Source organism: Pelophylax lessonae (assembly GCF_965119305.1).
Source record: "Pelophylax lessonae genome assembly, chromosome: 1".
Taxonomy (NCBI): Eukaryota; Metazoa; Chordata; class Amphibia; order Anura; family Ranidae; genus Pelophylax; species Pelophylax lessonae.
In genome coordinates, this window is record NC_138768.1 from 341,049,710 (window position 1) to 341,072,792 (window position 23,083).

At 38.0% G+C, this 23,083-nt stretch overlaps 1 protein-coding gene across 1 annotated transcript in view; it reads left to right on the forward strand.

The window, feature by feature from the left end:
* Positions 1–21,332, forward strand: part of CNTNAP4 (contactin associated protein family member 4) — a 557,814-nt gene extending 536,482 nt beyond the window's left edge. The window contains exons 21-24 of the mRNA XM_082267662.1: positions 806–893; positions 11,789–12,010; positions 17,124–17,195; positions 20,409–21,332. Coding sequence (XP_082123788.1) covers positions 806–893; positions 11,789–12,010; positions 17,124–17,195; positions 20,409–20,608 — 582 coding nt within the window. The 3' untranslated portion in view covers positions 20,609–21,332. The remainder of the gene's footprint in view (positions 1–805; positions 894–11,788; positions 12,011–17,123; positions 17,196–20,408) is intronic.
* The last annotated feature ends 1,751 nt before the right edge of the window (positions 21,333–23,083 follow it).

Consider the following 23,083-nt stretch of genomic DNA (forward strand, 5'->3'; position numbering starts at 1 on the left):
GGTTCATCTCTAAGGGACTATTCATGCTTCAGGAAGCGGGAACTCGTGTTTCCGCTCACTATTTTGTGTGGGCGATTTTCATGCAATTCTGAGTGTCACACATAGGGCAGCCCATTCATTTCAATGGGCTGTCCTATGTGAGTTGCCAAAAATAGGTACCAGCTCTTTTTTGGGTGACAAGCTACACATGACTTTTAAAGACACATTTTGCTTTGATTGCAGCACGATTCTGTTGCGCGACAATCACAACAAAATCGCACCACGTTTGGAGTGCCATTTAGAATGAATGGTCCCCCGAATGCAACCCCGTTTTATGGGAATGAATGGGACCTAAACCAAACAGGTCAAGCCTTTTTAAATATTTATTTAATTTTCAAGAAATCCAGTTACTGTAGATCATTGCTCTCTTTGTGCTGGACTTATTCTTGCAAGTGTGTGGGATATAAGATGACCAAATGGATCTGCCAGGCAAGATGCTAGTTAAGCTGCTGCAAGTTTTCTTTCTTTTGGTTTAGATTTAGATTGTAAACGAAATGGTGCAAAATATGCACAAGAAAGATGAAACCTATTTGTTGAAAGGTGAATAAGATCCATCTATTTCTTTTGGTAAATGGGGTTACCCATTCCTTATACTAAAATGCTATTAGATTTATGAAAAAAAAATGTACTGGTTGAGAACAATAACAAAAAGAAACTAAAAAAGTAACAAAACAAATCATATATGTTAGGTAAACTTCCTTTTTTTATTGTTTCTATTATTTATTTCCTTAAAACAGAATAATAATGCATTGTACTTTTCCTTTAGGTTAACCAATATACAAGTGAGAAATTTATTTTGACTTCTGGTACAGACTTCAGTTCAATCCATTCTCTTGGGCTTGGAAAAATATTAGGTAATCATTTTTTAACGGATTGTGAATGTGACATAGTTTATCTCATTGATAGAAAAGTATGTCTGTTCTGTGAATTTAATTAAAAACTTACAATCAAGAGAAAAATGCACTTTTGTCAAGTCAAAGCATCATTTCAAATAAGTGCTTCCTTCAGATGAGCAAGTGGGTTCTCTTAAAACTAATTTCACACTTATCTCTCCATTTTATAATCAGACATCCTGGAATATGATATTTTCCTCAAAAGAGGGTTGATTTATAAGTGCAGTACGTGATTCTGCTGTGATCAGAACAAAATAGCTAATGTGATTTTAAAGTCAAATAAACCTAGTCTTATTAAGTATAGCTGATGATAGAAAAATATCACAATTACTAAAGCAGTGTAGAATTTAAAATATAACTGGTAGAATGTTTTTAAGATATCATAAATATTAAAATTGTCATTGTATTACTTTTTTCAAAGCAAAGTCGAGGCAGATGTTTAAGACAATGTTTTAAGGTATTCAACTATACTTAATTATGTCAAAAAAAATTGGAATTGAAATCCAAAGCCCCAATCTAAGCCAAACTATCAAAAACAATTTTTTTCAAATTCTAGTAAGAACAGAGACTTTGGCACAAACCACGGGTATCCCAGCATGTAGATTGCTTGCACAATATTGCAACAGTACAAAATTCTTATGTAAGGTGAAGAAAACCGATAAAAGAAGATAAAGTAAGCATGGGGCCCCAAACAGGAAGGGCAACTTTTGTGACCAAAGAAGTATAGCCAATGTGAATGTACTTAGAGCGACCACATATAAAGATGTAACAGGTTAAAATCACTTGGTACATCTGAATGTCAGATACAGTAATGGGCAAAAGCAACATAAAAAAAAATCAAAAAGTAAAAAGAAAAATGATTTTCAAGTGTTACATCTCTGTTTGCAGTTTTTATCACATGCATATTTTGCGAAATATACAGATGAGGTAGGAACAGAGGAGGGAATGAGACATAGAGAGTGGAATTGCCAGCAGCTGTGTAGGCTGTGACAATGAAGAAATAAACGTCCCTGTCATAGCTGGCAGCAGCTCAATACAACTTAGGCAGGCCGTAGACCAAGCAAAATTTCTTTCCAGTTGTAGCAAATACATTTTCACGATTCCCCCATCAACACAGGCAGTGCTGACAGGGGAATCCATTCTGCCCAGCAATTGTCTGATCCGGGAGGGGGGTGGGGCAGACGAGGGAAGCCATCCCTGCTGGGAGAAGACAATGATTATTGTTAGCAGCTATAGCAGCTGCTAGGAATAAGTGCAAGCAAATCTGGCAGGCTGGTTGTAACCAAGTTGATCGATTGATCATCTTGGTACATTCAGCTTGCCCACACACAGTTTGAATCTCGCCCGGTTCCTGCTAAACTGGCTGAGATTCAAACCATCAATGGCCAGCTTTTACAGTGCTCATGTATCTCTGCTATCTTCCTTTCAGCTGTAAGCCATTTTTTAGACAGTAAATCTCCTAAATCTTAAGTGTATCTATAATCACAATGCAAACTCATGTATTCATTTTAAAATCATAAATTCAGTTCCACATTATATTTCAATTATTTCTAGCATATTCATATAGTTTGTGAGGTTGAAAAAAGACATCAGTCCATCCAGTTCAACCTATGATGTGTGTGTGTGATTGCTGTTAACCATACATTGTATACCCCTGTATGTTGTGGTCTTTAAGGTGCCCATCCACAGGCTTACCTTTATCTAGATGGCAACTCACTTCATCATAGAAGGTTAATAGATTGGTTTGGCAAGAACGATTTTTCATGAATCCATGCTGATTACTACTAATAACATTATTTTCATTACTAAAGACTTGTATGTGGTCCCTTAACATCCCCTCCAAAATCTTGCAGACTACTGATGTTAGGCTGACCGGCCTATAGTTACCCGGGATATATCTCAGCCCTTTTTTGAATATTGGTACCACGTTGGCTTTTTTCCAATCAGCTGGCACCATACCCGTCTGTAGACTATCCTTAAAGATCAAGAATAATGGTCTGGCAATCACCTGGCTGAGCTCTTTAAGAACCCTCGGGTGCAAGCCATCCGGTCCCGGTGATTTATTTATGTTAAGTTTCTCTAGTTTAGTTCTAAGTCTATCCTGTTAGCCATGGCGGTACTTCCTGAGGTGTATTATTTAGATTAGCCTTACCAGTTGGGTTAGTGTAGCCCCCCGATTCTTCTGTGAAGACTGAAGAGAAGAAATTATTTAACACTTCCGCCTTTTCTCTGTCCTCTGTGGCAATATTCACTTTGTCGTCTTTTATGGGGACAATGTGTTCTGGCCTCGCTTTCTTACCGTTTATATACTTAAAGAATTTTTTGGGGTTCTTTTTACTCTCTTCCGCTATATGTCTCTCGTGTTCTATTTTAGCCGCCTTGATTTCGTCTTTACATTTCTTATTACACTCTTTGTAATGCTTGAATGCTGCCAATGACCCCTCAGTCTTGTATTTTTTGAAGGCCTTTTCTTTAGTATTAATATGCATTTTTATGTTGGAGTTTAGCCACCCAGGGTTTAGTTTTGCTCTTTTAAATTTGTTTCCCTTTGGAATACACTGGCCAATCCCTTTGTTTAGTATGCTCTTGAAGCACTCCCATTTTTCCTCCGTGTTCTTTGTTCCCAGGGTTCTATCCCATTTCATATTTTCAAGCAGAAAGCGCAGTTTGGGGAAATTGGCTCTTTTGAAATTCAGTGTTCTTATATTACCCTTGTGTTTCCTATTACTATGATTAATACTGAAACTAATTGACCTATGGTCACTGTCTCCCAAGTTGCCCCGTATTTCTATATCCTTGATCAGGTCTGTATTGCTGGTAATCAGAAGGTCAAGTAAAACCATAAAATTGTCCTGCAGAACATTTAGGAACTGCCGGGCCTTGGCTGAGTGCGTGGTTCCTTCTGCCCAGTCTATATCTGGATAATTAAAGTCCCCCATTATAATGACATTTCCCATCCTTGCTGCCAATCCTATCTGTAAAAGGAAGTCCGCCTCCCCTTCCTCCCTCTGGTTGGGGGGCCTATAGGATACGCCCAATATTACCTTCCCCATAGTGCCTTCCCTTTTAAGTTCAACCCATAGGGATTCTGCCTCGTCCATAGCTCCATTATTAATATCATCCCTCCTATTTACTTGTACACCATTCTTAATGTACAGACATACCCCTCCCCCTTTTTTACCTTCTCTATCCCTGCGATAAAGGGAATACCCCTGAATGGTCTCCATCCAATCATGAGAGCTGTCAAACCAAGTCTCTGTTATCCCCACAAAATCTAAGTCCTCCTCAAACATCAGCAGCTCCAGCTCTCCCATCTTGTTGGCCAGGCTTCTGGCATTGGTAAACAAACCTCGTAATTTTGACCGGTTGCCTATATCCTCGTTCGATGTTGTTTTTAGGCTGCTCTTGTGATTTTTCCGCATACCCACCCTGGGTTTAGGAGCTTTGAACACCCTATCGCTAATGTTCCCATTTGTGCCCTCTGAATCTTGCTTTCCACTGGCTAATTCTACATCTGTACCCTCCCCCCATCACCTAGTTTAAAAGCCCCTCTAACTTTTCGGCCATCTTCTCATATGATTCTGAACAATCTTGAAGGTTGAAAATGTTAATTTTAGAGAATCCCACACATTAAGGCTCCATGCACACTAACTAAAGAAATGCTCCTAGTAGCAGCTTTCTAACCACACTGGATTGTGGAAAATAACTGTTGTTAGTATTGCTATTACAATGCTGAGGAAGGTTATGCTGTGACTATAGATCTCTTTTAAAGTTTACCTTTTGTGTGAATTTCTTTGTCAGCTTTTCCTTCCACAGCTATCACTGTCAAAGTACAGATGTTGAATTTTAGGCTATGGAGAATAAAAAATACTATCTAAAAAATGTTTTACAGCTAAAGAAAGAATGGAGGTGTTTAATTGAACACTGCTAAGTGTTTCAGATTAGTGGAGAACACCTAAAATACTCTGATAGGGTCTTCAGCACCAAATTGCCAGGTTACTGAATACACTATCATTGTTGTCTCTGCTAAGGAAAGAGATGGGGGGAGGAGGTTAAAGGAGGGTATAGCTAAAGCTGTGTGCATACAGTACACTAGGCATATATCTCTCCTTCTAATTTAAAAGTGCTGACATAAATATTGCTACAGTGAAGTTGATTGTGGGCGTTAAAGGGGTGCAAGAGTTAAGACCCATCTGAAAGGAAGTACAGACATTAGTAAGCTTTGGATTGGCTTTTCCCTTAAGTATTGAGGAGGACACATCAAAAACAGAAGGATGTTCACTAAAGGTGAGCATTTTACTTCATTTGGAAAAAATGTAATTTTTTTCCCCAGGGTTCAGCTTTAACCACTTAAGGACCGGAGGATTTGGCTGCTCAATGACCAGGCCCTATTTTGCGATTCGGCACTGCGTTAGTTTAACGGACAATTGTGCAGTCGTGCAACACTGTACCCAAACAAAATTTGTGATGTCCTTTTTTTAACCACAAACAGAGCTTTCTTTTGGTGGTATTTGATCACCTGTGCGATTTTTATTTTTTGCACTATAACCAAAAAAATAGCGTCAATTTTGAAAAAATTACAATATTTTTTATATTCTTTTATATGAAATTCTCAAAAAAAATGTAAAAATCAATATTTTTTAACATTATAGGCTAATTGGTTTTCTACTACATATTTTTGGTAAAAAAAATCGCAATAAGCGTATTTTGATTGGTTTGCGCAAACGTTATTGCGTTTACAAACTAAGGGAAAGATTTATGTCATTTTTATAGTTTTTTTTTACTAGTAATGGCGGCGACCTGCGATTTTTTTTGCAGGACTGCGACATTGCGGCGGACAGATCGGACCCCTAACTGACATTTTTTTTACACTTTTGGGGGTACCTTTGACATTACTACAGTTACTGTAAAAATGACACTGGCAGGGAAGGGGATAACATTACTGGTGATCAGTGGGTTAAATGTATCCCTAGGGGCGTGATTCTAACTGTCAGGGGGCGTGGCTTGTGAAGTCATCACAGAGACATGCTATCCTATATAGCAGGATCACATAGCCTCTGTGATCACTTCAGGGAGAATGACAGGTGGCTGTGCTCACATCAGCCGTCTGTCTTTTTCTCTCAGCTGAGGGAGATTTCTCCCCAGCTGACGAGCTGGGGTGGGAGCGCGCCAGCGGCAGTACGTGCTCACCCCTAGAGTCTCCTGAGCGAGCGACGTAACATAACGTCGCTTTGCCCAGGAGCAGCTGCCTGCCGCAGTAAAACTGCGTTGGGCAGTCGTTATGTGGTTAATAAATAGATCCTTTTTATTAAAAAAAAAAAAAAAGAAAAAAGAACACACTTCGAAGTAAAGTTAATTGGTAGAGTATGTATCTGAAAATAAATTCCCACATTACCTCCAGATTCACTTAAATGTATTCTTCAATATACATGTAAACCTTTTAACAACAAAGGGAGCATGCGGCTATCATGAGAAATCCCAATAAGAAGATGTGTGTTTCACTGCATGACTCTCCCTGATTGAGGCTTTCAGGATTGCACTGATGAGAGCTTAACTACAGATAAACGATAAGAGCAAGGTACAATATCAAACTGTAAGAACATAGCTTGTAAACAATATGTGGTCATGGCTATTGATCTTTAAGCACACAAGCATAACTTTAAGGCAAATTTGAACAAAATAATTTAAAAAGACTGCCTGGGTGTGTACGCCACAACAAAAATGGAATGCAGATCAGAGCAAAGACAATTGCTAAGGGGCCATACACACTGTACAATTGTCTTTAGATTTTTTCCTTTAGATTTACCAAAACCATATAATATGAGGTCATATCTAAACACTTTCAATTTGTATGCAATCAAGCAGGCCCTTGCACTACATAGTGAAGGTAAATCTAAAGGAAATCCAACAACAAAAGTTGTATAGTGTGTATCCAGCTTAAGACTTTTGTTTTGCTCAGGTACCTATCATATGTTTTATTTCCCACTTAAAGATATCACAGGCACAGGTCAAAATGTCCTTAGCTGTAAAGCCCATAGACTCCAACAAATAGTGGGAGAGCAAACCAACAGGATATGAGTGCATATAGGGAACCTTGCAGCTAATTGACCTAGAACATAGACTGATCCTTGCTTGCAGTAGATTAGCGAAAGGTGCTTATTTTATTTTTAAATACAAAAGTTGAATATATATATAAAAAAGAGTTGCAGTGCACAGGAGTTCAATTTTTTGCTCGCACACATATTTAAGCATTCCTGCCCTTTCTCAAGCATATCACTGTTGTGATTTATTCATGTGTGAGCAATTTCTGCTAGTGTCCATCAAGAGGGTAAGATGAGCAGAACCTCTATCTACAATAGTGCCTACTCTCTTGGGGAGTGCATATTCAGGGGCCCTCCTACACAATCTACGGGGATTGTTCCCCCGCGGTGAGTCCGCTCACACCATAGTAGGTGTCTCCTGCCTACCACGTATTGTATGTATTCTTCAGGTTTACAGGTCAATGCCGTCTTGGTATTTGCTATGCTGTCCTTTTCCAGGTGCTGTAATAATGTGCTGTTTTAGATGATTTGTTACAGTACGTTATCATACGGGAGTTTGTTGCCTGCGTTGTATTCTTTAAATAAAAAAAAAAAAAAAAAGAGGGTAAGATGAGCAAAGTGAAAAATGGATCCTTCTTGTTCAAAATGATATGATGCTAAATAACATCATAATCACACCTTCTTCTCTTGCCAATGCCTGCATCTAGCAACTTAATATTTCTTTTCTATCTATGACTGACAACATGAAGACAAATTATAACAAAAATGGAAGAATGTTCTCTATGCTTTTCATCTTCAGTGGTTGATTTACTAAAAAAAAATCTGGTGCAGTTCTGCATAGAAACCAATCCGCTTCCAGGTTTTTTGTCAAAGCTTAATTGAACAAGCTGAAGATAGAAACTGATTGGCCACCATGCACAGCTGCACCTGATTTTGCACTCTCTAATTTTGGTAAATCAATTCCAGTGTGCCTTAGCAATATGTGTATATGTTTGTTGAAGTCTTTACAATATTTATGAAACGTACTAAACATCCTTTGAAATGATCACATTTCCTTTATTGAGCTGTATGTTCAAACATTATTTTTACATGTCTTGTTTTCTTTTAAAAAAAAAAAGTAAGTATATGGCAATAAGAGACAGAAAGTATCAATGAAAACATAATCGCAGAATATAATTTTTTGAATACCAATTTAAATACATCTGCAACTTGCAAAAGAACATGCTAAAGAAGAAGATCTTTGACCTGTTGACAAAGCTTTAACCACTTGCCGACCGCCGCACGACTATGTACTGCGGCGGTCAGCCCCTCCTGGGCAAAGCGACGTATCGGTACGCTGCTCGCCCACGAGCCTCTAGGGGTCGAGCGCGCGCCACCAGAGGTGCGTTCCTGCTCGTTCCCTGCCATCCCCGCGCGAGTGACCGGCGGCTCCGATGTCCGCCGGCCACTCGCAATCTCCCACTGGAGAGGGAGAAAGGCATTCTCCCTGGTGTAACTGCAGAGACTATACGATCCTGCTATGTAGGATCGTATGTGTCTGTGGTTACATCACAAGCCACGCCCCTTGACAGTAAGAATTACACCCCTAGGGACACACTTAACCCCTTGATCACTAATAAAGTTAACCCCTTCCCTGCCAGTGTAATTTTTACAGTAACAGTGCATATTTATAGCACTGATTACTGTAGTAATGTCATTGGTACCCCCAAAAGTGTAAAAAATGTCAGTTAGGGGTCCGATCTGTCCGCCGCAATGTCGCAGTTCCACAAAAAAAATTGCAGATCGCCGCCATTACTAGTTAAAAAAAAAACAATAAAAATGACATAAATCTTTCCCGTAGATAGTAAACGCAATAACTTTTGCGCAAACCAATCAAAATGCGCTTATTGTGATTTTTTTTTACCAAAAATATGTAGCAGAAAACAAATTGGCGTAAAATGTTTAAAAATTTTGATTTTTACATTTTTTTTTGAGAATTGCATATAAAAAAATGTGAAGAATATTGTTATTTTCTCAAAATTGGCGCTCTTTTTTTGTTTATAGCGCAAAAGTTAAAATCGCACAGGTGATTAAATACCACCAAAAGAAAGCTCTGTTTGTGGGGGAAAAAAAGACATCAATTTCATTTGGGTACAGCATCGCCCCCACCGCGCAATTGTCCGTTAAATTCACGCAGTGCCAGTGCCGAATCGTAAAATAGGCCCTGGTCTTTGAGCAGCCAAATCATCCAGGGTTAATTATACTTAATCACAGCAAATCTACACTGAAACAAAAACAAAAAAAAATGTAAAAAAAGAATATTCCAAATAAATAACATTGACATGGCCTCTTGTTTAAATTTTATTAATTTTTTGTATAGTTAGAGCAAGTCTTACAACGTTTGCCAACATTTTACTATTGCAATGTCTTATTAACCCACTCACTAAAATTTCATATACTTAATTTGATTTTAGGGCCAGTTCACACCATAGAAACGCAGTCCAGATACGTTCCAGATGCTTTTCTGCATGCACGTATTTGATGCGTTCCAGTGTGTTTTTGATGCGTTTTTGGTGCATTTTTGATGCAGTCCAGTGCATGATTTTCCCCTCTTTTTTAAACTTACATAAGGACATGTGTGTTCCAGTACGTTTTTAGTGTATTTCGGTGCATACCAGTGTGTTTTTGATACATTTTTACAGCGTTCCAGTACAGTCCAGTGCAGGAAAAATGCAGCATGTTCTACTTTTTTTTCTGGAACTGGAACGCACTGGAACTGCAAGCACTGGCATGAACTATGCAATTGAAAACCACATAACCTACTTTTCATGCATTTTTTATGCAGAAAAGAACGCACTGCACTCCATGTGGTGTGAACTGGGCTTAAAAGCTTTTTTTAAAGCTGTTTTCAATCTTTTTAATATGTAGCTTTCATTAAAAGAATACCTAGTGATGCTACCATGAAGGTCCTTTTTTAGGCTCTTCCTATTATGGGACGAAAACCGTCTCCCAATTTTGCTTCATCATGGTCACCTTGTCACATAAAACCCTTAAGGAAACTGCAAGTAGCCAAGCCATCACATTATGCAGATATGATTCACAGTTATTGCTCTCAGTAGGCCAATTCAGGGAAATGATGCGTGATTGATGTTGAAGTGAGTTCATGTAGACAGGAAGTGGCTGAAAAAGTATAGAAACAAAAGGAGAAAAAAGAAAAAGGTCAAAACAATAGTTTATGAAACAAACACCATTGCATTTGTTTATACCATATGATATAGCATATAATCCCTTACATTTAAATTGCTAAAACGTGAAATTAAAACTTGATGCCATGTTACTGTTACGTCAACAGTAGAGCGGATGTCCGTGTTCGGCGGGTTCGGCTGAACTTGAAAAAAAAGTCTGGGTCCTTGTCCCGGACTTTTTTCAAACTATATCCGCACACCGAACCCCATTGAAGTCAATGGGGACCCGAACTTTCAGGCACTAAAATGTCTCTAAAAAACCAATGGAAATGGCTAGAGTGCTGCAAATGGCAGCAAAATGTAGTTAAGAGCATGGCAAGTGCTCTTGAAAAAAAAAATTCCCCTTTAAATTTGTAATTTTTAAATAGCAGATTAGAACAGCAATCTGTAGTAAAATATAGCTGAATGCTGCACACAACAGACTGATAAAAATATATTTTTTTCTCCCTTCTCCTCCTCCTCCTCCTCAGTGGGCTCAAGTGAGGGCAAAAAGATTGTTCACTGCACCACCCCCCACACAGCAAAATTGATGTAGATCGCTAACGGACGATTGTTCTGTCCTGTGTCTCCTAATCTCTCCCTGCCTAATCTCTCCAGCCTGTCCCTAAAATGCTCAAATATCTTTCCCTGCCTACACTCCGACCTGTCCCTGCATTCTTTTCAGCACAATGTTGTTTTACCCTGTCTGTCCCTAATCAGCAGCAGCCAGCACCGTTCTGTGTGCTCTCTCCCTACACTACAGCAGACTGACGCACTGCACTGTGTCTCTCGAGCTTATAAAGACCTGGGTCACATGCTTCAGCTGGCCAATCACAGCTACTAATACATTAGTAGGCATGGCTGTGATGGCGCACACCAGTTAAACGCTTGTTGATTGGCTGTTGAAAGCCCGCCATTAAAAGCGCGCCATTACATACAAAACAGGAAATAAAATTACCGAACACGGATTTTAAACCCGAACATACAGTAAAGTTTTCGGGTCCATGTCCGGGTAACAAAAATCCAATTATCCGGTACGAACCCGAATAATACAGTCCGTGTTCGCTCAACACTAGTCAACAGTAAAATTGGTAGCATTTTGTAAAGATGGGGTTGCACCATTCCAAATCCCCCTGCAACAATAGCTATTATCTGATAATAGATGCACACTTCCAGCTTCAAATTGATTATTTCTGACTGTCATTCACTAAGCAGGGAATTACAGTAATACTGCATCATGCAAGTAAACAGAAAAAAATGACTGCTTTTCAGCTAGGAGAATAATAGTGGCCCTACAGTTAATGCCCCATTTTGGAAAATAACACTAGGTACATAAACTGGTTACACATTACTAGGGCTAGTAAAGAATATTTTAGTATGTACCCATCCTTTATTACAATGGCTAAAGATGCACAAAAAAATCTATCCAACCATGTTATTTGCAATTAATGGTAAAATCTATCAGTGACTTGACTAGAATGCATTTTAAAAATGATTCCATTGCACCTTGTTGTTTTGATGAAATACGATGAAAATGAACACTGCTTATTGCTATTCATGTAATTATTATAAGCCTAGTAGAGTGAAACATGAATCCTAACTGCTTTTTCAGCTGAAGACATCGATATTGACCTAGAAACCATGAAAGCCAATGCAAATGGATTCACTGGATGTCTCTCTGCTGTGCAATTTAATAATATTTTCCCACTGAAGATTGCATTTCAAAATAATCATAGCTCTCAGATTATTATAAAGGGTCAAGTGTCCGAATCTGGCTGTGGTTCCCTAAATGGTGAAGATGCAACCTCAGGAGAGGCAACCCATTCATTTGCAGGTACTATGGCTACTACTGGATTTATCAGTGTATGCAAAATGTACGTTCTGTGCCTTTTTCAAACTATTTTTTTAAATAAATGGAGATTATGAATTTGCAAAAATTGTAACATAGTTCAAAAAATCAAAATGTACTGTTTATGATAGAAAGGGCATGTACACATCAAACCATAAATGGTTATAAGTTAAACAAAATTTGTTCATGCAGCATTTACAGTAAAAAAGCAAATAATTATTATTGATAATAAATGACAGGGATAGGTTAAAAGGCTATGCTTTCATCCTATGAAGACCTAAGAAGTGATACACTAAGAAAGTAGTAGTGGCACCAAACACTGTTAAAAAAAAGTCTATTGAAGTATACATTCTTAACTCAAAAAAGTACCTTCTATTGCTCTCAGTCTCCTCCAAATCTCCAAATTCTTTGATTTTCTGCTGTGATCTGACTTCCTGATAGAAGGTGGCTACATTCATTCTCTATGATCTGACTGTATGTACAGTAGGTATGCAGGCACCCTCTCTTGCTACCTAGTTGGACTAGGGTCTATAGACAATGGGATTTGTAGAGTACATAGAACAGTGCACATGATCACAACTAACGTGCACTACTCGTCCCAAACAGAAGTGAGGGGGGAAAAAGAGAGATTCAGGAACCCTTAGAGGGAGTTATAAGGAGACAGAAAGGCACAATAAGGAATTATTTAACCATTTCTGGACCGGAAGGATTTGCCCCCTTAACCACTTAAGCCCCGGAAGATTTTACCCCCTTCCTGACCAGGGGGTATTTTGCGATTCAGCACTGCGTGACTTTAACGGGCAATTGCACGGTCGTGCGACGCTGTACCTAAACGAATTTGACGTCTTTTTTTTCCCACAAACAGAGCTTTCTTTTGGTGGTATTTGATCACCTGTGCGATTTTTTGATCATGCGCTATAAACAAAAAAAGAGCGTCAATTTTGCAAAAATAGCAATATTTTTCACATTTTTTTTAATATGAAATTCACAAAAAAAATGTAAAAATCAAATTTTTTTAACATTTTCGGCCAATTTGTTTTATTCTACATATGTTTGGTTTGCGCAAAAGTTATTGCGTTTACTAACAAAGGGAAAGATTTTTGTCATTTTTGTTGTTTTTTTTTTAACGCGTAATGGCGGCGATCTGTGATTTCTTTTGCGGGACTGCGACATTTGGGCGGACAGATCGGACCCTTGACTGACATTTTTGACACTTTTGGGGTTACCAGTGACATTTCTACAGTAATCAGTGCTATACATATGCACTGTTACTGTAAAATTACACTGGCAGTGAAGGGGTTAACTTTATTTGAGAGGGAGGGGTGGTGTGTGTCCCTAGGGGCGTGATTCTAACTGTGATTGGCTGTGGCTTGGGCTGTAGGAACAATGATCCACGGTCCTACATAGTAGAACCGTGTGATCATTGTTTCTACACAGGGGAGAATGACAGGCGGCTTGTTTACACTAGCCGCCTGACTTTCTCCCTCTGCAACGGCGATCGCAGAGTGACCGGCGGACATCGGGTCCGCCGGTCACACGAGCGGGGGGGTCCGTGACCACGCGGGAGTGGGAGTGCGCCTCCGGGGGCGCGCGCTCGCACCCTAGACCCTCACAGGCTAGCGACGTAGATCTACGTCACTTTGCCTGTGAGGGGCTGACTGCCGACGTAAATCGTCGTTAGGCAGTCGGCAAGTGGTTAATGACCAGGACATTTTTTGCGATTCGGCACTGCGTTACTTTAACTGACAACTGCGCGATCATGCGATGATGTACCTAAATAAAATTGAGGTCCTTTTTTTCCCCACAAACACGGCTTTCTTTTGGTGGTATTTGATCACCTCTGCAGTTTTTTAATTATGCACTATAAACAAAAAAAGAGCGACAATTTTGAAAAAAAAGCAGTATTTTTTACTTTCTGCTATATAACATTTCAAATAAAAAAAAATTAAAAATCAAATTTTTTCACCATTTTTTTGCCAATTTGTATTTTGCCACATATTTTTGGTAAAAAAAAAAATCCCAATAAGTGTATTTTGATTGGTTTCCGCAAAAGTTTTTGTGTCTACAAACTAGGAGAAAGATTTATGTCATTTGTATGTATTTATTTATTTTTTACTAGTAATGGAGGCGATCTGTGGGACTGTGACTTTGCGGCGGACAGATCGGACCCCTAACTGACATTTTTCATACCAGTGACATTACTACAGTAATCAGTGCTAAAAAAAAGCACTTTTACCGCAATAATGACACTGGCAGGGAAGGGGTTAACACCAGGGGCGATCAAAGTGTTAAACGTGTACCTAGGGGGTGATTCTAATTGTGTGGGGCCAGACTTGGTGGATGGAAACAGGACTCCTGTGTTCTGTAATAACAGGAACACAGGACAGGAGCCCTCTTTCAATCAGTGACAGATGAGTGGTGAGCCGTGTTTACAATGGCACACGGCCTTCTGTCAGTCCCTGCAGCGATCGCTGGGTTCCCAGCGGCCATCACGGCCACCGAGCCCGTTGCTTAGCTGCAGGGCTAGAGAGCGGACGTGTGATCGCACCAACAGCGGCTCGCGCCCGAGACCCACTCCCGCGAGCCAACGTACCCATACGTCGGTTTGCACAGGAGAACCAGCCTGCCGCAGTATATCTGCCGTGGCTGGTCTTTTAGTGGTTAATAAAAAAAAGATGGCAAGGCCAAAAGGTAGTGGGTGTTTATGAATTATTTTTGGCGAATAAGGTTATTGTTTAGTTTCACTATATTGAAGTGGCTTTCAAATTTTATCAAATTTAACATACTCTATCAGTTACGTCAAAGTGGATTTTTTTTTTTAATATCACTTGAGCAGATTGATTTTTTTCCCACCCTCCAAAATATTTTATCCAGGGCATTTACAGTAGTTGCCAATTAAGTTATTTTTCATTTGGATTTAGATAGCGCCATTTCTTCCATAGCACATAGGAGTAAAACAAAAGAAGCCGATAAAGCTCACAGTGTAAAAGAAAAGTTACAATCTCAATGATATGTGGTAAACCTTTTTATGAGCATTGTAGAAACTGCTTGTTAGCATATCAGCATAAAATAAAGGTGCTAAAATAACTTCCAGCCTGTTAAAATGTTATGGCAAGTGTGTGGGAGTTAACACATTACTTTCCAGCTTCTGAATCCCTCCTTAATTTTTAGTCTTTATTTTTCTGTGCATGGAGCCAACTTTATGATGACTTTACTCCATGCAAAACTAAGAGCCCATTCTCACTTGTGTACTGCAGTAAATTGTGTGAGTTGCTGTAGTGCAAAACTCTATGTAAGCAGCATGTGGTCTCAATCACTTTGAATAGCAGTGCAACATGTTCTGCTTAAAGAAAAAAAGGGTCAATAATGGACCCCGTTGTAAGTGCTGACTTGGGAGTTTTAGAATTAATGACTGCTTTAAAGTGTTTGTAAAGTTTTTAAATTAAAAGCTAATTACCTTTCCTTACACCATGATCCCCCTCTGCTGACTGACTGATGTCACAAGGACTCACATAAAGGAATTTCATTGTGCTGTTTTCTAGCCTCAGGTGGAGGAATCTCTGTTGTTTCTATAGGACTTAGATGGAAGGCTCTCACTGTTGTGTTTACAGGACTTAGACAGGGGCTACACTTATTTATGTCTATAGGACTCAGGCAAAGGCCTCTTTTTATTGTGTCTATTGGACTTATACAAGGGACTCGTGCTGATGTGTCTATAAGACTCAAGCAGAGCACTCTGTCTGTGGTGTTTAAAGGACTTGGATGGAGGATTTCAATGTTGTGTCTGGAGCATTAAAGGTGGCGGACTCTCACTGATGGGACTCTTGCCAAGGAATCTCACTCTGGTGTCCATATAGAATACACAAGAGTGACTATTTTGTATCTATATATTCAGGGTTGTCGGACTCTCACAGTAATGTCTAAAGCACTCAGGTGAAAGACTCTCACTGTTGTGCCTATAGGACTCAGGGGAATGGGGGTGGGGACTTTCAGTGTGGTGTCTGTAAGACACGGTGGAGCACTCTGTTTGTGGTGTCTATAGGACTTAGGTGGAGATTTCTCACTGCTGTGTCTATAGCACTCAAGTAAAGGAATCTCATGGCTTTCACCAGGACTCAGGTAGAGGATTCCCTCTTTTATGTCTATAGGGCTCATTTTTGGTCATTTTTGGTTCCCCCATATTGTTTTTACATTCAGTAGCCAGTGCTGTTATTTGTAGTGGGAGTTTCAGTGGTGGAGGATTGTTATGGAGGGGGTCTCCTTGTTGGTGGGGCATCATTTACCATGACGGATGTTGGATCTACATTGCTGGATGTCATCATTGATTTTGGTCTGTGTTTTTATTTACTAGTCACTTTTTTTTTGTGAACAAATGCCAAGTATAACTTACAAAGAGGGGAGGGAAATATATCTGGGGGCTTCCACATTTTGAAAGTCCCCTTGCAGACCCCCACACCCACTGAGAGGGATATGGTCATTGGGACTTTGTTCCCATTAATGTGGGGACAAGGTGTTTTGAATGGGAGGCTTTGCACTCCCCACACAAGGTACCCTCTCAATGTTGAGGGCATGTGGCCTGGTTTGGTTCAATGGGGGGGGGAGCACTTGCCTTCTGGGGTCAATTTCAAATGGCAGTGACCGGCTACCCATGCCCTTTTAAACAAAAACTTGCAAACTGGACTTAAAAAAGGATAGAAAAAAAATTTGCTCAGTTTGCATCTCATAGACTTAGCTTTGTGCACTATGTTTTGGGTTTACGGATTTGCTGCTGGGTTTGACGAATTTCCAGTTAACCAAACTTTGCTTATGCCTTCTAGTCACGCTGACATATCAGAAAGTGCACTGCTATTTCTCAGGAGATGTTCAAGACAAAATATACTCTTTCAGGTTACTGTTTAGGCACATTTTACATTTTTAGATGTTCCCTATATCTTAGCAAATCTTACAGCTTTGAGTCAGGCCCATTTAAAAGTGTTTTATAATAAAAGCAATCTTTTAAAAAAAATACTATATATCATGCTTGAGTATTAAGACAGTATACCTGAAAAAATAACCTGTTGTTTCTTTTGGATGCCTACTCTTATGTGTCCTTCTGCAGATCATTCAAGACCAATGGATAATGGAGAACCACTCACTAATGTGTTAAAAAGTAGTTTTGCTGTTGTTGGAGGTAATAATAAACGATGTGTTTTATTTTATATATCATATGGTTAGGTAATGATATGCCTACTTCAGACTTTAACAACAACAGGTTCCACCTAGCTTGACTTTAATCCCTGGCTATTGGAAACCATTTAAAATGTTTAGATTGCATTCTGCAAAAGTAGGAGAATACTAAACAGGTATAGAGGCACTCACAGGTCTTGCAGAGGAGATAGATCAAAACAACAGCATTTTTATTGATAATGTTTCAATGAAGCGCAGTCCATCTTTTTTAAGATGGTAGCAGAATAAATATACAGTTACCTTTTAAGCAACTATTTTTGAGTAAATCGTCAGTAATAAATTGAATAAAAAAAGGCTATTGAAATTCCGTTAAACTCAATGAATCGTATATCCATAATTAAAGTGATTGTAAAATATATATATATTTTTAAAACAATATAACAAACATGTTATACTGTCAGAATATTTATACTGCTCTGATATAACAGTGTCTATTTATGTAAATAAGCAAAGATCTGTAAGTTAGGAGAATCTCAACTTATTTCCACAAATCAATATGTAACAAGTTCTTTTTAATCGATTAATTTCTTTTTAACAGCATATACCAATCTTAGTGAAAACAGTCTGCAGTAGGGAATATATAAGAATATTTATTCACAAGACATGTATTCACAATAAATGATTAGACTTGAGGTGACACAAAGAGATAACTTTTACATAAAATACAAACTTAAAACGATGAATGCAATGTGATATGTAGCTCAATGATAAAATTAAAAATGAAAGCAAGATTACGTTTTCCCCAGGTATAGTAGAAACCATAGATAAGTGTTCTTTATAATCAGACTACAATTGTCTGTGAATTGCGCAGCCAACAGTCACTCCACTGCAGTTGGAGTGAGAATAGGTTATGCAAAACGGTAGACTAAATTGCAAATATTGCTCTAAAATTTGATATTAATAAAAATGTATAAAAACAAAAATCAGTTTTTAGAAAAAAATCTAATATGGTTCATACGGCTGGGATTGTAATCTCGTTACCCTTAAACATGAAATATAAAACATATAAGGAAGGAAATAAACAATATTAAATAATAATCAGATAAATAGCAAGGTATATTTACCACACTTCAGATGGCTGCTAGATTAAAATGGTCTTTACCAGAGTCCTTAAAATGGCTGCCTTCCCAAAATGGTTGCCGATTAGGGAGGAGTTTCGTTTGGCGTCCTTCAAAGTTTAAGATGAATGATGGAGCAAGATGGAGTATGTATAGATGAGTATATGTATGGATGTGAGTAGCGTGTGTGTTGAAAGTGTAATGAATGTTGTCGTAATGTGTGTGTGTCCTATTTCATCTGGGTTTCCCTTTTTATATTGTATTGAACAAAAGGACAGTAAAATTACCATAATCTGAACCCAGAAGGAGGAACTTTATCCCCATTGGTTGGGATTACTTATCCATTAACTGGTGAGGTCATTGGGCAACACCTCTACTAGTCATCCAGTATAATTGATATTAAAATTATATGATAAGTTCTTCATTTAAGAATAATCATAAAAACCTCAATATGAAAATCTATCCATACTCTCATGATACATATGTCCATCTAATGTCTCCATCCTGTATCTAGATAAGGATTGGACCTGGTAATGCCCTTTTATAAGGATATATTATTAATACCATATATATATATTTATTGGAAATTACTGATTTACCCAGAGACTACATTTAGTAGTCGCCAAAGGGGGCATTATTGTATTACTTATTAGATTCAGTATATAGTATACAATAGTACCACTATTACACTGATAACCTTATGACCTGGCTGGGCAAAAATAATTAAATCATTTGAATTCTGTCATATGCTGTCAGACTTTGCGTCTGGCTTGTAGGATTTATATAACCAAGCCAAGGCTGAAACAATTCTTATATAAACACTCCCTATACATGTCTTAAAATGAAGTAATTTGTTTCAAGACACATAAGTCCTTACACTAGAAATATTCTAGTATATATATATATATATATATATATATATATATATATATATATATATATATATATATATATCCAACATTATATAAATTCCAAGTTCACTCTTACTATATCGATAATAAAAAAGTATATTATTGTTAATATACATCTTACACAACATGATGTTTTCTAAAACGTATTTTTAAATGAACCTTTAAAAAGAAATATACTGAACTTATTGGTCATTGTAAAATACAGACAATCAAGAAGACATCACCCCCCGTAAAACCTGGTGCCATCCTGGCTAGGCTTTTATCAGGTGAAATGTCAGAAAGTCATTATTTACGATTTAAAGAAATACAAAGAAAATCTTCTGTTGACTTTTCAAGACTCTCTGTAAAGGCATTTTGCAAAAGAACAAACTTTTAAGGACCCCATACAAGATGGATGCTATACTGTTCAGAATCTCTCTGTATAGGACTGAATATACATTGCCTTTATAATTCCATTTTTCTTTTATTTAATCTACCCAATAATCCTGACAATACTTACCTGCTCTGTTGCAGTGGATTTGCACAGAGCAGCCCAGATCCTCCTCTTCCCAGGTCCCTCTTTGCAGCTCGTGGCCCCTCCCTCATGTTGAATGCCCCCACAGCAAGCAGCTAGCTATGGGGGCACCCGAGTTGAGCTGTGTATCCATTCAGACATGAAGCTACCATTCAGCCCCGCCCCTCTCTCTACTGATTGGTTTACTGACTGATTGACAGACATGGGAGCCAATGGCGTTGTGGCTGTATCTCAGCCAATCAGGAGGGAGAGTCCTGGGTGGCTGAGGGATCTGTGGACATCGCTGGAGAGAGATAGGACACAGGTAAGTATTAGGGGGGCTGAGGAGGGCTGAGGAGGGCTGCTACACACAGAAGACTTTTTATCCTAATGCATAGAATGCATTAGTGTGTGGCATCCCTCTCCATTAAAATGCTTGCTCAGTATAACTGAAACTCTTGTATCTTCAAGCTCAAAGGTGGGGCAGTGCCCTTTCCATTGGAGCTATTAGATAAGATTCATAATATATATATATATATATATATATATATATATATATATATATATATATATATATATATATATATATATATATATATTTATATATTTATAAATACATATACACACACACGTATATATCCTAACTTTTAAACTTTCATTTTAAAAATTCATGTCTTTTTTCTGTATTTCCGCAGGTGTCATAACTGTTGCTGTATTCATTCTGCTATGCATTGCTGGCATAGCAATAAGAATATATCTCCAGAAGAATACATATAGAAAGAATGAAGCCAAAGAATCAGAAAATGAGGACAATGTAGAGGCAGCAGCAGCGTTGAAAGCTGAAATCAGTATGCAAAATGCAATCAATGAAAGTCAAAAAGAATACTTTTTCTAATTTGCTCTCATTGTGTGGCCGAACAATGGGACAGACAGACTTTCTTGCTAAGCAAGGGGCACTAAATGAACAACAATATCAAACCATTGTACATGCACTGCAAGGAAATGATGGACTGGATCTGTTTTAAAATGTATATGATCAGCCACGGTGATGTTTAAAGAGCCCTCTAAATCCACTTTCTTTGGGTGGCATTGAAAGCATTCTCAGTGATGGCAATCACTGTATTGTGCACTTTTTAGTTGTTGATAGTTCCAGTTTGTTCTGATGTGACTTTTTCAAATCTGCAGATTTCCATACTGAGTTATGAATTTCAGACTATCCTGATGATGAAACTCTTATAATGTCTGTGTGATTGAAACCTTTTGTTTATGGTACAATCTGAACTGTAATATTTGCTTCAAAAGGGAGAAGTAATTTAGTGTTTTATATTGTGATCTTGTTTTCTGGTTCATCACCAGAAATGCCTCTAAATTATTTATTCCACATTAAAATTTCTTCAAATCAAATAGAACCTTTGTGTAAAAATTAACCAATAATAGTGTGTAAATTGGAGTTGCTATAACTCAACGCTAAACTGCAAATCTTTAGGTTGGCTATTCAATGTTATTTAATTCAAAAGAAATCAAGACAACATATTAAACTAGAATGATTGATAGAGGTAGCTAGAGGAAAAACATAAAACCCATGTCTTCAGTAAAAAGAGTTACATTTTATTTGTAATGCATTTACTAATTTAGCACACATTTTCATTATCTTTAATAATTTCCAAAAAAAAAAACTCAAGCCACAGCTAAAACTAAAGTTATTTACTTGCTAATTGATGAGTATATCTGTTCATCTGGCTTTGTGAATCACATACCCCTTTCACACTGCATACCCAGAGCACAGAGCAATTTTTGCTTTGCTGCATCCTGTGCATGACAATTCTCTGTCTGGTGAGAAGGCAGGAGATACAGAAAGCTGCAATGCTGAAAAATGAAGTAGATGTGCCACCTCTCTGGTTACACAGTAAGGTAAAACTGAAGAAAACACAAAAACATGTGAATCAATTTACAGACATTTTGGTAGGTAGAATAGTTTATTTTCTATTTAGCTGTCTGACTGAACTTCAATGTCAGCTTCCATTTATTCTGTTTAGCTGTCTAACTGAAGTTCTGGTTTTTTTTTTTTTTTTGGTGCTTTCCCAGTTACTGTAATTGCTATTTTTTTCTGCTATTGCACATACTGGGGGTAGGGGGTATACACAACCTTTTTGTTTTCATTATACTGCACTCTCTTTACTGTATGTGATAGATTGCTGATTCCTTCCCTTTCTGGGGAGGAAACAGAATGAACCGGTTGTTGCTCTTGTCCATTATTCATTATGTTTGTGGCCATTTCTACACAAGTAAACCAAATTGCCGTTTGGTACAGCCTCTGAACATTTAATGCAATCCTCTTGGTGTTTAAAAAATAAAAGTGCCCCTTCACTTCTAAAATGCTGCTCGTTGACATTTGTTATAATAAACACATCTAAAAATGCATCATAAGTTTGTGTATTACACTGTTGTTGCTGTCCTAATTTTTTCATTGTTTTTGCACTTTTTTCATCTTAACTTACCTAGGAAGATTTACATTTTTACATGGCTGTACAAGAGGCTGTCACGTGACATGAATGATCTTAGGACAGTTTCTTTTGCACGACATCCAAGCAGTTGCACTTCGAGATTAGCATCACTGGAGAGCTGTTATTTTTTCTAGCAATGCTAGTTTCACAGTGCAACTGTTTAAATATTCAATTTTAAATTATATTTCCTAGTACATCCCTGAATGATGATATGTATCTGCCCTGTGATGCCTAAAGCCCAATTTAACTTTTAGTTTAAATCAACTTAAACATTTCCAGGTGCATCAAAACGAAAGGTATGCAGAATCTTACAGTTGGTTTTATTAAGAAAGCATCCATATCCTGACAAGAAAAGCATGTCTTCCTCCAGCGTGGTTTAGAAAATGATAGAAAAGGAACCTTGCTTTTTGCATGGAAGCAGTGGTCTCTCATCCTGCTCCCTGCTGATTGGAGAGCTCCATTTCTGTCACTGAGGGCACTTTAAACATCTGTTTCCACAAGAAAAAAAGGGTCATTCTCTATGGCATGTTGGCAGGGGAATGTGTTTCTATACTTTGCACACCTTGAATGCTGAGCTAATTTAAGCGTGTAGTTCAGTAGGGCTTTAAAAAGAGGCAGGCATATAGAGAGTCTGCAAGGATCTAACAAATTGATTCACATCTACATGTATCATGAGTCTCAGAATAAAGTAAGAGATAAAGGTTTTTTAAAATGTAAAAAAAAAGTTTTAAATCATAACTACAATCTCCTATCCTTTACAGCCAAGGGAGCTGCCATCTTAGCTTATGTTTGATCTAAAATTGCCATGGTGCTTTACATGTTATTGTCTATGACACCAGGCATTTAATAGCTTGACAGTTTGGTTG